Source organism: Catharus ustulatus, chromosome 25 (genome assembly GCF_009819885.2).
Source record: "Catharus ustulatus isolate bCatUst1 chromosome 25, bCatUst1.pri.v2, whole genome shotgun sequence".
Taxonomy (NCBI): Eukaryota; Metazoa; Chordata; class Aves; order Passeriformes; family Turdidae; genus Catharus; species Catharus ustulatus.
Window position 1 is genome coordinate 5720856 of NC_046245.1, and position 16642 is coordinate 5737497.

General features: G+C 50.2%; 1 protein-coding gene across 1 annotated transcript in view; it reads left to right on the forward strand.

The window, feature by feature from the left end:
• LGR6 (leucine rich repeat containing G protein-coupled receptor 6) overlaps nucleotides 1-16642 on the forward strand; it is a 143044-nt gene that overhangs the window by 50068 nt on the left and 76334 nt on the right. Inside the window, exons 2-3 of the mRNA XM_033079937.1 lie at nucleotides 2191-2262; nucleotides 13397-13468. Coding sequence (XP_032935828.1) covers nucleotides 2191-2262; nucleotides 13397-13468 — 144 coding nt within the window. The remainder of the gene's footprint in view (nucleotides 1-2190; nucleotides 2263-13396; nucleotides 13469-16642) is intronic.

Consider the following 16642-nt stretch of genomic DNA (forward strand, 5'->3'; position numbering starts at 1 on the left):
CAGTTTTAAGGAGATCTTGAATGTTTCAGATCTGTGTTTTCTTTCACAGTCTTTCATTTTACATTATTTTTCGTTATTTTCACATTGTTCCACAACATGTCAAAACATCAGACAGATTCATTACAACACAAACAGGAGACACTTTGATGTAGGAAAAAAAGATGTTTTAATGGGTGCTAAGTAGCAACTGCCCTTGGGGGTTTAAAAATAAAAATAGAAGCAGCACAAAATAATATTTTAACCCTTGTATCCCAGGATCACCAAAATATAGAATGCAGCACTGCACACAGAACAGTGCAGGCAATAATTTTCTTTTTGCACTCATTCTGAAAACAGAGTTTAGAATTTTCACAGATATTTGGCAAGTTTTCTACTACTTCTTTGGAGAACAGAAAGTTATAAAGAAAAAGTAAACTTCTCCAGGAATATTTTCAAAAGGGCTCACAGAAGTGTGTGGTTTTGTCACAGGACACGTCTCCAGAGAATATGCAAAGGCAGCTTCCAACCTTCCTGATGTGTCACCTGCCTCAATCAATGTCAAACAGAGCTGGTTAGAACATGGTAGTTTCGGTTTTTTTGTGGAAATTGTAAAAATGTAGAAGCCTATGCCCCCCATCGTGTTCTGCTCTTCACCAGCAAAACTCAGGCATTCTTTTATTGAGGAATACAAAGCCATCTCAGTGAATTTTTCAATGAACTCATCTTTCAGTGAAGCAATTTCCTATCCAGAGCCCAAATCCAGCTGAGATGCTCCAGATCATTTGAAATGTGTCCTGTGGTATCTCAGGTGCTCTGAGCAGAGAGGTCCCTCTTGTATTGCTGGGTTCTCCTGAGGGTCTTTTCTCCTCCCTGCTTCTGTCCTTGTCCTTGGCACAAGCCTCCTCCCGGTGCCAAGGCATTCCCAGTGGCACTGGGAGGACAGGAAACATCCTTCCTTAGGCTCACAAGTCTGTGAGGTTTACAGAAGGAAAGAGTAAATAAATTGCCTTTATTTTGTTGTTGCTTCTCCTCATTTTCCCATCACACCCATCAGCCTCTGCTGTTTAGTGCAAGCTCCCAGGAGCTGCCCTGTCTGTGCACAGTGACAAAGAGCAGCCCCTTGTGCCTCACATAAGGCTCTCCAGAACCCCAGATGACACTGCCCAGGGTTGCTGTGCTCAGTAGGAGATATGCCCCATTGGTTTTAATCACACCAGCTTTTAATTCAGCCTCATTTTACCTCTTAGTTTTAAAGGCCAATGCTCCCCTGCTCACTGGGACACAGCGTGGTCTAGGTTGGGGTAAGCAGTGTGGGTTTCTTCATATGCAGCTGCTCATGAGGGCAGGGTAGAAGCTATCAGGTGCCCAAGAACAGCCTTGGAGCCCAGAAACACCCTTGTATTTTCCAAATACCAGCTTGTGCATTGGATCTCTCAGGACACTCAGCTACTCTCATGCCCTGAGAGGAGAGCTCTGCACAGGCAGCTCACAGTGACTCTGTAACATGCACAGGGCTTCAGACTCAGCACCACCCTGGACCCTTGGGGTACCAGCACAGCCTCCTCCAGAGGCTCTACTGGAGCCTAAGCAGAGGAGATCAGCCTTTAGCTGGAGATGGCAGAGTGAGACAAGCACAATCAGCCAGTTTCCTTCCACCTCCTAACCTCAGTTTGTCACCCACAGAGCCAATCCCTGTCCCTAAGTCCTGGTGTGCTTCTCTAGTTTGTACAGTGTAGAGAAAGTCAGTCCAGTGGGATGGACCCCTTTTCTCATGTCTCCTCAAAAGCAGATGTCTGTCCACACACTGGAAAAGCTCCCTGTGGGGGCTGGCATGACCACGGTGACAGAGAGATGCTCTTGGGCCCAAGGACATACTGTCCCGTTCCAGTGTCACAGGGCTTCCTGTTCACTCTCCAATCATTGTGAGACAGGAGTACTGCTTGTGCTGTTGGGAAATGTCCTAACTTGCTTCATAACTTTCAGAAGCTCAGGCAGACCACCCTGAAGGAGCCAGCTCTCTCTGGCTACTCCTCTCCACCCCTCTGCAGGCAGAGCCTGGGCTGGGATCAGATGTTCATGCTGAAATGCTGTTTGCAGAGGCTGCTCACCCTCCCACTTAGCAGAGAGGGGACACAGAGCCTGGCACTGAGCTTTATTCTATGCAAACCACTGTGTGACTGATCAGAGACCTCTGTCTTTCCTCCCTTCCAGAGACCTGAGCATGAACAACATCAGCCAGCTGCAGCCCAGCGCACTCCGGCACCTGCGCTTCCTGGAGGAGCTGTGAGTACGGGGCAGCCACACGGGCAGGGGGTGGTTGGGCTGCTGGGGGGACATTCAGAGGGTCCTGTAGCACTGGGCACAGCCTCCAGTGCTGTCACTGCAGCTGCAGGCTGAGATGGAAGCAGACTGCGTGCTGGGACAGGATTTATTTGCTGCTCCAGCTTAGGGGTTTCACTGACGTCGTCACCTTCAGGCTGAGGTGATGCATGTGCCAAAAGCCAAAATAAAAGAGGACCTAATCTCCCATTCAAAAATCAACACTGCCTGGAGCAGAGCCAGCAAACAGAGAGCTTCATTCACCCTTCAGCAGACAGGGTGCCCCTGATAGCCTCCTGCAGCATTAAACCCTGGACCCTTTGCAGGTCAGATGGAGCCCACCCTGGAAAACTGAAGCCCAGAGTTTTTCCCAGAGGCTGAGGTGTCCCACCATGCAGCAGAGTGCACTGAGGTCTGAGCAGACACACTCAGACACAGCAGCAATCTCAGTCCTGGGGATCAGCATGTGGCTGTGTGTCAGTGAAGGAGTGGCCCCACTTCTGAAAGTGTGAAAATTAACCATCAGCACAAGAAACCACTGGAATCCTTTGTGAGCCCCAAAAATGGGAGCCCAGGGGGCAGAATGTTGAGGTTGACCATTTCTGCATGAGTAAATTGCACCTGTATGGTCTTACTCCACTTGACCATGAGAAATACCTCCAGGTGTTATTCTCATGCTGTTGGTACTTTCAACACAACAGCTTCTGTTGGAAAACACAATTTCTTCAAAACACTGTTATTGCATTCATGAAATACTAATATTAATGCTGCATTTGATGTGTGTTGTAAACTTACTGTGTATGTAACAGTTACTGCAACCTAATCTGCCTAAATGAAACACTTTCACTTCTCTGAATCAGATCTTGCCGCCACCACAAGGCACAATGCTGGCACTTCATAAGTGGTATTTTCCAAAATGTCAGAATTACAGACATCCCCATAACAGCCTGTGAGGGTGGGGAGGCCCTGGCGCAGGTTGCTCAGAGAAGTTGTGGCTGCCCCACCCCTGGAAGTGTCCAAGGCCAGGTTGGATGAGGCTTGGAGCAACCTGGGCTAGTGGAAGGCTCATGGCAGGAGGTGGAATGGAATGATCTTTAAGGTCCCTCCAAATCCAAATCATTGCAGGATTCTGTGATTTGATAGCATAGGTTTTTTATTTCAAATGATCTTGTAACTGATCATCATCTCTCTGTATTTTAAATTCATTAGAGTTGTAAGGACCCCAGTTACCCAAGCCCCCCTCCCCAAAAGGCATTTACAGGCTGACAAGGAGGCATTTTTGACCCTGTTTTGGCTTTGGAGCCAGAGCTGCCCACAGAAGGTGGGTTCTTCACTACTTTGCACCCATGTTGCAGCCTTTCTCTTTTCATTTTATCAACATCCATGTTGAAGTGTGGACACCCAGCATCTTCACTGGGGGTACTGAGGCTTTTCATACACACAGCCCAGGCCCTGCTGTGTACAATTAGCAGTGTCTTGCTGCAAGCAGCCGTGTCCTGGTTACGTCATGTACAAACAGAGCAGTCTCGACCAGCAACCAATAAATATTCACAGGTTCCAAAAGAGCCAGCTTCCCACAGCCAAAAATAATTATGAATGAAACAGTAAAAAGGGAAAAATTTAAAGAGGAAAATCTGAAAAAATAATTGGAAGTTGTTAGATAACATTTTACTGTGGTTCAATGTGTCACAAGTCCCCCTTTGGAAAGGCTTTACATCACAGTTAGGGGAAGAAATGCAAACTGCAGCATCATATATCTGTGCATAGCAAAGTGCCTGCTAGAATTTTATAGCAGTAAGATAGTAATCCTATTTATGGAAATCAAGTCATTTATATGAAATCAAGCAATGAAGGATTTTACATATTATGGCAAATTAAAAGTGATTCTTTCAACAACAGCTAGACAGAGACAGTTTGTACAGCATTCATAGGGCTGTCATTGACCAATAATGAAACTTGCCTGGCATTTCCCCTGCTCTTTTCATTTATATCTTCACCAAATTTTCATCCCACAACATTACATCAGGACCATGACATTCAGGCTGGGATCACCCTCTGTGCCAGGACACGCATGAGAATCAAGCAAACAAATCCTGCTTGTTTAGGCATCCTCAAGGGAAGTTTGTTCAGGTTTCACAGCTCAGATCTCTGCTGATTTCATCTACCTGGGACACATTCCCAGTGTCTGCCAGGGTGACACGCAGCACAGGAGACCAAGCCCTTTCTCTTCATCCCCATGCAGAACTGCCTGTGCTGGGACATGCCAAGTGAGTGAAGAAACCTCTGCTGAGCAGTGAGGGACAGCCCAGCTATCCCAAATCCAGGTATCCCAGGGTTAGTTTCTCCTGGAGAGGAGGAAGACCTGCCTGCCTGCCCTGCTGCCTGTCCCCCTCCAGGCAGGGAAGTGTTGACAATGAAGAGGACTCTTCTGCAGCTCATCCTTGCTGCAAGTGCCTGTCTTCAGTTAGATGGAAAGTGTTCAGCAGGTTTCTCATCCCCAGGGATTTTGAGTGGCATTACGGCCCCTGTCTGGCTTCTACACAGAGTCACAAAGTCACAGAAGAGTCTGAGCTGGAAGGGAGCCACAAACATTATCAGGTCCAACTCCCAGTTCTGTACAGCACTGTCCCCAGGAGTCGCACCTCGGTCCCCCGTTGTCCAAATGTTTTTGAACTGTCAGGCCTGGGGCCTGACCAATTCACTCCCCTGAGACCATATCAGGCCAGTCCCTTGGGTCCTGTCACTGGCCATGGAGATCAGTGTCTGCCACTCACCTTCCTCTCTGGGGGCTGAATAGAACAAGGGCCTTCAGCTGCTCCTCACATGGTATCCCCTCAAGGCGCTTCACCATCTTCAGTGCCCACCTTTGGATGCTCTCTAATAGTTTAATATCTACAATCTTATGTTCCCTATTACATGCTGGATAAACCAGATGAGTAACCGGCTGGAGCAACCAAAGTCAAAATGTACAAAATTCAGTTCAAGGTGAACCAAAACTGATGTGCTGGGGCTTTGGTCAACCCCAAACATTTCTTCTAACCTGAGAGTAAAAAGTAGTTTAATCTTCAGGTTACTTCTTAACAATTACTCTTTTATTTCAGGAAAACCCTAAAAGAAAATGGTATTTCAAATTATTGCTGAAGATTTATTGCCGAAGATGCCTTAGGTGATTGAACCTTATGAAAAAAATCAGAGGTTCCTCAGCAAAAAATTTGCCAATTTCAATGCAGATTTCAAAATTTCCTTTTCAAGATTCTGTGAAATGAGTTAATGCTCAGAAACATCCCAGGAACTCTTGACACTCCTTGTCCTTGATCTATAACCCTTATCTTCTTCAACAGTGAAGCCCAGGTTCCTCTGGCTCTTCACGGTTCTCCTCTCCTGCTCTTGCCCGTGATTCTCTGATTTTATCTTCTCTCTCATTACATTTAGCCCCATTAGCCAGGCTCCCGTGGAGGTGAGCTGTTGTTTCACACCTTTCACGATACCTCCTCTTTCTGTTCTTCTATTTTAGCATCACACCAGGCTCCTCATGAAAGTGAAGTTTCACAGAAGTCAGAGATCAGCTGGACTCATGGCTGAGTTTGTGCATGGAGCTAGGATTGAGTCAAGGAAACGGGATAAAGGGAAAGGAGAAGACAGCTGCACAAATGGGTGGATGAAGCAAATGTGTCCCATGGCCAACAAGGACAAATGTGCCTGGTTTCACTGCTGTGGAGCCCTGCGAATCCAGATCCTGGGCCCACCTGAGCCCTGAGTACATTAGTCCTCTGCACACACCCACACTGGGTGGAGGCCTGTGAGGAAAAATCGAGAGCAGGGTGGCACGTGAGGGTCCCGAGAACAGCAGAGCCATCAGCCAAGGCACCCATGACACCAGGGTGTGTCACCATGGCACAGCCAGGCTGGGCCCCACAGGGCATTTCTGCACTGGCTCCGCTCTGGACACTGAACGTGTCCCCAGGGGATCAGAGGGGATGCTGTGCCTGGAGCACAGGTGAGGGCACAGGGACTGCTCCAGCTCCCTGTGTGGTCTGAGTGAAGTTATTTTCACTGTGTGTCCAGCAATGTGTGTCCAGCAATGAGAGCAGGCCTCAGGTGTGCCCTGTTAGTTTGTATTTACTGAGAGCTGCTCAGGAAGGTGTGAGTGCAATTAGTTCTCATGCTCAGGGGATGCCCAGAGATTCTCCAGCCTCAGCTGCCTTCCAGGGGCAATGGGAGAGGGGCTCTGGGTGGCCTTGCAGACAGGACAGGCTGTGTGAGCAGGCACCAGCCCACTCACCAGACTCCCCTCCAAAGAAAACCTGCACAGAGAGAGGTGTTCAGAGCTGGGCCTCACACAGGCAGGGAGCAGCCCGGAGTTTAGTATGTCTCCTCTTTGTTTCTTTCCTTTTCTTCCCCTTCTTTTCTTTCTCTCTTTTTGGCAGCGGGAAGATTGTTTAAAGTTGCTAATAAATTCCAGTTAATGAAGCCTGAAAAGCCAGAGCTGGGAGCCAAGAGAAACAAGAGCAATCAGTACAGAAGGAATAGAAAGAGATCTTGAAAGCCGGCCTGGGAATAATAACATGTTGAAATGTGTTCGCCGGCAAGGGCTTTGTTACCGCGCTTTGAATCCAAGCACGAGCGCTCGGTGCCAAGAAGAGAAATTGCAGCCAAGGGCAGGTGTTCATTGCCATTCACCTCTTGCTTCAGGGCACAGCGGCAAGATCAGACCCCTTCCCAGCCACTGGCTCTTTCACCTGCCTCTTCTCGGGCCCTGCGGGCAGAGGGACTCACCTTCACGGGAGTGCCGCGGAGGCAGCGCAGCAGCCTCAGCACCACGCGCTCAGCACCCGCTGTGGCCTTCTCTGCCACAGCACAGAAGCTCTTTTCAGGCAGGATAAAAAAGCATCAAACCAGAATTTCCTACCATAAATTCCCAAAGCCTGATCCAGCACCGTGCCTGGAATTGGGGTGAAGAGCTGCAGGGAAAACCAAATTATGGGGCTCCCACAGTTCTCCTGGATCCAGGACACCAGCACAGGGCAGGTCCCTGCTCTGGGACCTCCAAGGAATTCCCAACCCCTTGCTCACAGTCCAATGCAGCAAAGACTCAGATAAAACATCTTAAGAAAATTCCTTTTTGGGTTTTTATGCCATCCCATGGATTTAGAAAAGAGTTTCAATGGTGTGGAAATTATTCCAGTGGAACAACTCAAAAAAAACACTCGGCACATTCCTGGCACTCCATCCACAAAAATGGGGGTATTCCTCTTCCACATCTCCTTCCAGCTTGCCCCCTGCCAGGTTGGGGGACCAAGAAACAGTACAAAAGCAAAATGAAATAAAGTGCAGGCATGCGTGCTGGGAATGGGAAAGCAGCAGCTCCCTTCTCCTCCCTTACACCTGTGGGGAATCCCCTCCTCACTCCTCTTCCCACATGGGTCCAGAGACCAACAGAGCCATCACAGCTTAGGGGTCACCAGTGCTGTTCTTGGGTACCCTTACCTGCTGTCAGAGCACCCCCACCCCCTCATCAGCTCCCAGGCATCTGGAACATCCACTCTGGAGAGGTTGTCCAGCACAGAGTTTCACTCCAAGGCAATGTCACTCTTGTAGGAGGCAGCACTGCAGTGATGCTGGCAGTGGGGCACAACTCCTTCGGGAGCGACAGCTCTGCCACAGAAGGGGGGCTGGCATTTCTGGGCAATGCTCACATGGGCTGGCATTTCTGGGCAATGCTCACATGGGCTGGCACTGTGGTGAGAAGCTGTTTCTGGAGCAGTGCAGCAATGTCTGAAGTAGGGGACCCCTGAGACAGCAGCTTTGTTGAGTTTCCATGACATATCAGGCTGAAGAGGTCTCTTACAGAGATGTAAACACTTCTGGGACCATGACCTTGCTTTGCCATGCGGAATCACTGCTCCCTTGATAGACACCTTGCCTGGCACAGCCCCCTGTTTCCAGGTGACCACAGCTAAAGAGCTGCAGCTCTGAATTCTTGGCCTCTGTTCCCCCAGGGTTCTGCACAGCTCCTGTGCAGAGAAGGCACCAGGGTACAACTCATTGGCAACACGAAGACCAACTCTGGTTCATGCGGGATTTTCTGTCCCCCTGGCTGGCACCAGTTCTTGGCAGAGGATGGTGCTGCTCACCAATTCAGTGGGTGAGCAAAAGAGAGTTAAAGGATAATTCCTCTGATGAAGCTTTCCAAAGGTCGCATGGTATGAGGACTTAGCACTGGCTAAGATGCAGGTGAGGACAGGAGAGAAGGGCTTCTAAGGGGTTGTCTATGATGAACATTGACCAGTGAGACCAAGATATTGCAGCTGCCCAAGTCAAATTCAAAATGTTTTGAAAATTTAGATATTTCCATTCTATTTCTACTCTGTTTAGACCAGGACAGTGTTTAGCAACTAAAAAATCCTTGTTAGTTTGGATAGCTGGTCTCAGCTTTCCTGAAAACTGCTTTTCATATGACTAGTTCTGTTCTGGGGTACCCCAAGTGGGGCACCAAAAGTGGAGTCAAAAGTGAAAACTGCTTTGAAGGTAACAAATTGAAAAAACCTTTGCAGTTTATAATGTAAAGAGATGGAGTGAAGGCGTTCAGCATCCTGTTCATTAAGGTGCTGTGTCTTACTAATATTACTTGGCAAATGAATCCAAACTGGCTTGCATATGAACATTCATGTGGGTTGAAAACTGGCTTGAGGACCATAAACAAAAGAACAAATGCGATCAATCTATCGAGTTGGAACAGGCATTTGAGGGGGTACAGCGAGCAGAGCCACAAACAGGCACAGTCTTCTCCTCAGGGATGGAGTGAGACACCTAAGACCACATTAGAGGCATCTTCAGGAGATATCAGACTAGGACCAGCTGCAGATTCCTGTGTGAGAAGGAAGAGTCCAGGCCTGGCCCCTTTCTCAAATGCACCATGTTTTCACTTGTTGACTTAATTGGCTTCATTCCTGCTTTGCACCAGCACAAGAACAAACTCAGGCATGACAGGGGGCCTGTGGTCCCCTGTGTGCCCAGGGGAAGGCCCAGGCTTGGCATGATGACACTGTTTAGGCAAGAGCTTGGAGTGCCTGGGCACACTGCCTCGAGAGTGTGAGTGCTTGAGAAACCAACCCGAGCAGGAGATCAAAGGGGCGGCCGACACGCTCAATAAAAGTTTGGCAAGGGGAGAATTTCACTGGGATATGGACACACATGTTTGTCCTGTCCTGCCAATGGGCAACGTTCCTGCCTCCTAATGTGAGTGATAAGAGCATCACTGAGCTGCCTGAGCACCTGACATGAGCGATCTTGCCCAGCACAGCCTTCGGGCATGCCATGAAGTTGTAGCATGACCAAGAAGCCCAAGATACAGGAGGGCTGAGCCTGTGGTAACTGAACAGCAGCAACCATATGGTGGTAAACCATGAGTTTGTTCCAACTTGGAGTGTATTGGGAATGCAGATCAAAGCCTGGAGGAATGTTCCCAGAAATCGCGGGAGTGGTGGAAGAGGGGGGGCAGGGGGTGTGCAGAATCTAAAATCCACCACGAGCTTTCTGAAGCAAGCCAGACATATCCAGCTGTCACCCTCCTCTTCTTACCTGCCCCTTCTCTCCTTCAGTCACTTTAAATCCAGAACTTTCTCTTTCTCCCACCCCTATGTCATGGTGTAAACTTCAGGACATCAGGACATACCACTGAATCAAGTCTATCCTAAAAAGAGCCCTGAGCAGGCCTAGAGCTGAGCTCAAGTGCTGTTGACCAGAAATTCAGCCTGGCAAGAACAGCTCCTCTTCTCTGTGCTTAGGGCAAAGGCAGTGCCTCCCTGTCCTTCTTGGTGGGGTTATTTGCTCATGTCTCCTCCCCAGAAGGAGTAAATTAAGAGCTGTCCCAGGGGATGTCACACTGGCAGCATCACTTTAAATGTTATTGTTCCATTTTAAATGGAAAGGAAGGAACCATTTCACTGCATTTCCTGTGGATTCTGAATTCTGCAGATATATTCAATGGGTGCCTGTCTGCCAAGCAGGAGAATTTCTGGAGAGTTTGAGTGAGAGGGACAGAGGGAACCAAGCACTTGGAAGACTACCAAGTGACCATGGACAGAGGAAGGGTCACGCACAGGAAGATTTGTATGCCTTGGGTCTGTTACATGAACTGGCACAGGTGTTAATGGTGTGAAAGCAAAAGACAGTCAGGAAGATGCTCCAAGAGCTGGAACCTCTCTGCTCTGGAGCCAGGCTGGGAGAGCTGTGGATGTTCACCTGGAGAAGAGAAGGCTCCAGGGAGACCTTAGAGCCCCTTCCAGTGCCTAAAGGGGCTCCAAGGGAGCTGGAGAAGGACTTTGGACAAGGGCCTGGAGGGACAGAACAAGGGAGAATGGCTTCCATTGCCAGAAGGCAGGGTTAGATGGGATATTGGGAAAGAATTCTTCCCTGTGAGAGTGGTGAGGCCCTAGCACAAGGTGCCCAGAGAAGCTGTGCTGCCCCTGGATCCCTGGAAGTGTCCAAGGCCAGGCTGGGCAGAGCTTGGAGCAACCTGGGATAATGGAACGTGTCCCTGCCCATGGCAGGGGTAGAGCGAGATGAGCTTTAAGGTCCCTTCCAGCTTAAACTGTTCTGTGGTTCTATGCCATGTTTCCAGTGGTCACCCTTCCTGCTTGACCCCAAAAGGCTCACCCATTGCTGATCTGCTCTCAGACGGGGGGGACAGCCGTGCTCCTCTGCCTGGAACACCTGGCTACCACTCCTAGCATCAGGCAGCACCTGTCGTGGGAGGTCCAGCAAACCTCCAAACCCCACAGCTCCAGACCCTGTGTGCATGTCCCAGCCATGCATCCCTCTAGGAAAGGGAAAACTCAGACATGTCCCACCTCCCAGTCCCTGCACAGAAGTGAGCAGACACCATCTGGGACCCCGATGACACTGTCAATTGCCTTGGGAGGTGAGTTCAGAGAAGTGAGTTCAGGGGTTGTGCTTGGTGCCTCCCTCTGTGCCTGCTCCTGGCTTGGCATGCACCTCTAACCTTGGGGAGAGGAGGTGGGCTGCCTCGGTGGCAGCGATGAGGTGAAGGTATGGAGAGAAGAGCCAGAGGTGAGCCGGGGACAAGGCACAGCCTGGGTGGAACATGGCCAAGGACAGCAACATCTGCAGCAACAGCGAGGCACGGGGCCTTATCTGGGCTGGGGATTGCTTTGGACCTCTAAATTCACCCGAGCCAGGACCCAGTGAAACCAGGGCACCAACTACAGAGTTATTTTCCCTCTTGTGTTCTGTGTTACCCGCAGTGCTGAGCTGCCCCAAGCTGGCTCTGCTTGTGTCCCACCTGCAGCTGGGGTTCCTTGCCACCCTTCTGAGGCCAGCAGCCCCCAGCCTGGGCTCCATTCAAGCTTCACCCTCCTCTCCTGCTAATCCTGGAGTTCCCAGATCCATTCAGAGACCTGGCAAACACTCAGACACACCCAGGAAAGTGAACAGGGAGGCACAGAGCTGCCAGGAAAGGAGTCCATAGGCACATTTAGCCCGGAGGAGGTGTAAGCTGCCAGGGGAGGCTGGGGCAGCCCGGAGCTCAGGGGAGGTGAGGACAGACAGACCCAGGTAGAAGGGATGCAGGGAGCAGGCTGAGGATGCCGTGCAGAAACACCTCCCCTCCAGGCAAGCACTCCAGCCTCCCGGACAACACTCCCTCCCATGTGGAAATCAGCAATCAAAAGGAGCAATTACCCCAAATCACAGCCCCCAAGTGACAAATAGCCCAGGCTGCCAGGCAGATCATGTGCTGCAAGAGGCAGGTTACAACCTGCTCACACACATTAAAGAGACGACCCTGTGCTGTTTATGCTGTCAGAGGCCTAATTATGGGAGCAATTTTCTCCAGATTCCAGGGGAGAGACAGAGAGGGAGAGCTCTGGGGCACCCACACACTCCTGCCCTGCCACAGGTGAGCCCAGCACCTTGGTCCCCTTGGTGACCTTTGCAGAGCCCTGGTTCCAGCCAGGATTGCATTGCACACCTCCACACCTGTCTGCTTCCTGGACAAAATGCCTGAAAAGAAACAAACCTTGTCAAAGTTTAATGAATACCTTTGCCAGCGTCTATGCCCAACCTCTTGGCCCTGGTTTAGACTTTCTGTGAGAGTGAAGGTGAGCCTGGTCACAAATTATGTTCACTCTCTCTGTTTTGGAGATGCAACTTTCCACTTCAAGTCAAGTAGACAAGTTTCTTCACAAATTTAGCAGTAATTTAGGGTCTTTATCAGGTTATTGAACCTGTCTTTATGATTTCTGGGCAATTTCATCCATGTTTGTCCTCATGGGTGAAACAGGAGGAGAAAGATAAAAGTCACCTCTTCTCTAGGTCAAGCCTAGATTCAGGAGTCCTGGGCTTCACTCCTGGCTCCACCACATGCCCTCACCATAGTCCTGATGGTTACAGTGATGCAGTTTCTAATGTCAGTGAAAAACACAAATACCTTTCAATTCCCTAGCCTGCTCTGGGCCTTGTTAAAATTTGAGTTCTAAGATCAGGTGATGCTGTAGAATGGCAAATCCCATGGGTTTCCTTCAATAAATTCTTTCAGTAAGTTCTGAATGTTCTCCCCTGCTCTTTGTTCTGTGTCCCAGGTATGTCACATTTTCCGTTGTGATGCTGCTCTTTGCTTTGCCTTCCTCTCCCATCTCTTGGCCCTCATTCATCAGCCAGGATTTAGGGACAGTCCTCCCAGGGCCACACATGAGCAGAAAAAGCTCTGCCCTGCTCCACTCTCTCTGCCAAGGCCTGGCATAGAGCAGGGTCTGTCACTACCTATGCTGTAATTTCTGTGCACTGGGGACTTCTGTGTCTATCCAGGAAATGGCTTTAAGCCATGAGCTGTCTCTGGATGCTGAAAATGCTGGATTCAGGTCTGGCAGGAGTTGTGATTTTCTTTGCCTGTTCCTCAGGCTGGGTGAGAGGATGATGTGCAGAGGCTGCCCAAGATCAGGACTGTGGCTCAGCTTGCAGGTGCTGCAGCCTTCTCTCAGGGGACAGTGGCAGGATGCATGAGTTGTTAAGCCTCTGCAGACAAGGGACTGTCATCACAAGGATGTTGACACATGACTGGCTCTTCTTTTCACTGCAGACGCCTCTCTGGAAACCACATCTCCAGGATCCCAGGGGAAGCTTTCTCTGGCCTCTACAGCCTGAAGATCCTGTAAGTAACTTGCTCCTCTCTGCAGAGCAATCCCTGTCCCTGCCTCTCCCCAGCCCCTGGCCATGAGCAGGGACGTGCATCCATCCTGAGGGGATGCAAAGCTACAAGGAGGTGTGGGGTCAGATGTTAAACCCACACTGGCAAACATGCCCTGTGATGGCTGGGGAGCTGTGCCCCACCCCACAGACTGTGAGAAGGTCCCTCCAGGGCACATGTGCCCCTGGAGAATCTGCAGAGGTTCACATTTTGTAAAAAACTCACCAACCCCCCCTAAAGTGGTGTCCCCCTGTTGTGGAGTCCAGACCCCAGATTGGCCCCATCTGCTCTGCTGCCATGTCGGGGCTGGGTCGGAGCAAGGTACTGCGTGCTGGCAGGTGCTGGGGAAAGGGCTGTGCTCTGTTCAGCTCAGCTGTCCTCACCACAAACCTCTTCATGGCCCAGGAGACCTCTGCAAGGCTCTGGAGTGACCTGGGAAAGGCGGGATCCTTGGACAGTCTGACTTCAGGGATCCCAGCCTGCCCCCAGGGGTGATGGAGGCAGCGGGACCAGGACACTGCAGCCATCAGGCCATGCCTGATCTGCTAATCCTCTGCTTGATAAAGGTCACTGCAGGCAGGCCATCCACCCCTGCTGTCCAGTGGGGAAGGCCTAAGGGATAAAGCTCCTCTGGGAACTTTGGCAGCCACACACATCTGAGATGATTCTACTGCGGCCCCTAAACTCACACCTTCCTATGGGCCATGGTCTCACTGCTGATGGAGTCACTCTGCTTTTTGTATCCATGTGACAGTCCTCAGGGTCTGTGCAGGATGTTGAGGTGGGAGTCCCTTTCTCCCTAAGGAACCATCTTAAAAATCTTCTGCAATAAACATTTCATCCCCAAGGGGATGTTTTGAACTCAGCCACAATGTGAAATTGTTGTAGCTGGTCCAGTTTATGCAGAGAGAGCAGGTACGAACCTGCTCCCAGGATTAGAGAGTGTAAGGCTGTTTACTACGTCTTCTGAAGATGTAAAGTATGAATCCTGCCCTAAATCTCAGGGCTTAGAGATTTATCCATCCCCTGCATTAGGCAACAAATCAAAGGAACTGAAGAAAAACCGCAGCTCTCCCACCCGATTTCAACAAGAGGAGCCTTCTGCTCTGGGGACGCGGGAGCTTTTAAAGGCGCTTTTGATAAATTCTATTTGTGTCAGGCCCAGGTAAGGACGAATGCAGCGTTACCAGAGCGATGCCTCCCTTCCAGAGCCCACAGCTCAGCAGGAAGGAGAGGGTGTGCTCTGCCCTCCTGCCCCAGGACACGCTCACTCACCAGTGACCCCAGGGCAAGGAGAAGCTTGAGGGATCAGGGCATTTCCATCTGGGAAACGGTTGTATAGGGAAGCGTGCTCCAGGCTGCCTGGTGGGAGCCAGAGCTGGTGTCCTCAGGCTGCAGGATGAGCTGCTTTGCTCTCAGCCAGGCTGTGCCCAGTGGCACAGGGTGCCATGTGGGCTGTTATGTCCCTCTGGCTGCAGCCCTACCTGAAACTAAACTATGTGCCTGCTTAGGGATGTGGTTTAATGGTGGAGCTGGCAGTGTTAGGTTAATGATGGGACTCAATGATATCAGAAGGCTTGTCCAATCTTAGTGATCCTGTTTTCTCTGGCACTTACCCTGACCCCAAACCTTTCCCACAAGGTCAGGGATGCTCACAGTGACTGGTCCATCCAGGCCCTGCCATGAACCTCTTATTTAATAAAATTCCTGCTTCCCAAAAGCAGGGATGTTACCAGACCCCATTGGTCACTGGGAGCATTTCACTTTCCAAAGACCCTGATGGTTTTTCTGGCCTGTCTGCAGTGGTATGCTGTGCTGCCATGTGCTCTCACTATAGGAAATGCTATGATTCCTTTCTGCAGTGTTTCTGTGGACTCCACTGGAGTGAGGTCTTTGGGGCAGTGCAGTGGCTGATCCCTGCACCCTCCAGGAAAACCAGTCATTGACCCCCACCTATTCCTCTGTCACTGTAAGAGTGAGGAGACTGGTCCCTAGGAATTGCTGGAACAGATCTAGAAATGCTGCCAGGACAGATCTTTGGAGCACTGAGCTTAATCACACTGGAAGGGCTCTTGGCAAGGGTGGGGACTCTCATTCATTTCTCTACTAAGAAAAGACTGAGGAGAACCACAAGGTACTGAAGAAGGCAGGTGAAGGCCACCATGTATTTCCTTCAGGTTGTGATTAAGTTCCCACAGATCACTGCAGTGACCTGGTTGGGGCTGGTGGCTCTGCAACTTCTCAGCAGGATCTGCTCCATCTCTCCCGGAATCAGAGGGAACAAGTGTATTCCCTCAGAGTCTGGTTGCAGCCAGGAGTGGTGAGCAGAGCCTGGAGAGAGACATGGGGCTGGATCACCCTGCTCCTTGTGCCCTGGGAGTGACCAGAACCCCTCACCCTCTTCCCAAGCCACAGCTTAGTTCCCTCTTCCCTTTGCTGCACTTCTCTGTACCCTATCCAAGCCTGCTGAGGGCCAAAACTCATTGCTGAGCTCGCTCCACCAAGATCTCCCTGTGTCCTGCAACTCTGAGACTGAGAATAGAAATTTCAGCCTAAAAGACTGAGAGGAATTTGAGGCTGCTGGGGAAGTGCAGTGATTTATAGGATGCTGTTCTTTTGGACACTGTGGGTACTACAGAGATAAGGGTGCAACCAGCTGTGCATGGGTGTAAACTGGTGTGCCTTGTGCAGGACACAGAAGTGTGCAGGGAACTGGGGAGCACCAGACTGGCCCCAGTTACGCCCATGTCCTGTGGGCTGCTGTGCAACTGCACTGGGAGAGGACAGCATTTCAAGGGAAATGAGGTACTCACTGCATTGCTCCCCTTCCAGACCAAATCCTTGCTCCCTTAGGGCCAGTGTAACCATTCCTGCAGTCATGCCCTTTTCTTTGCACTTTAATCTCCACCAAAAACACAAAGATATTCCCCTCAAGAGAGGGTATCTGGAGAGGTGAATCTGAATACACCATGAGACAGGAAACACCAGAGAGATGCTGGGATGTCAGGTATTGAAAGACAGGAGCATGGAGGAAAGTCCTGTTTCCTCACTTTAGGCAGAGGCAAAGCATTGAGTTTATACTTAACTATTGGGACTCTGTTGAAAATAAAGACAGAAGAGGACTCAGAGAGGGCAAAT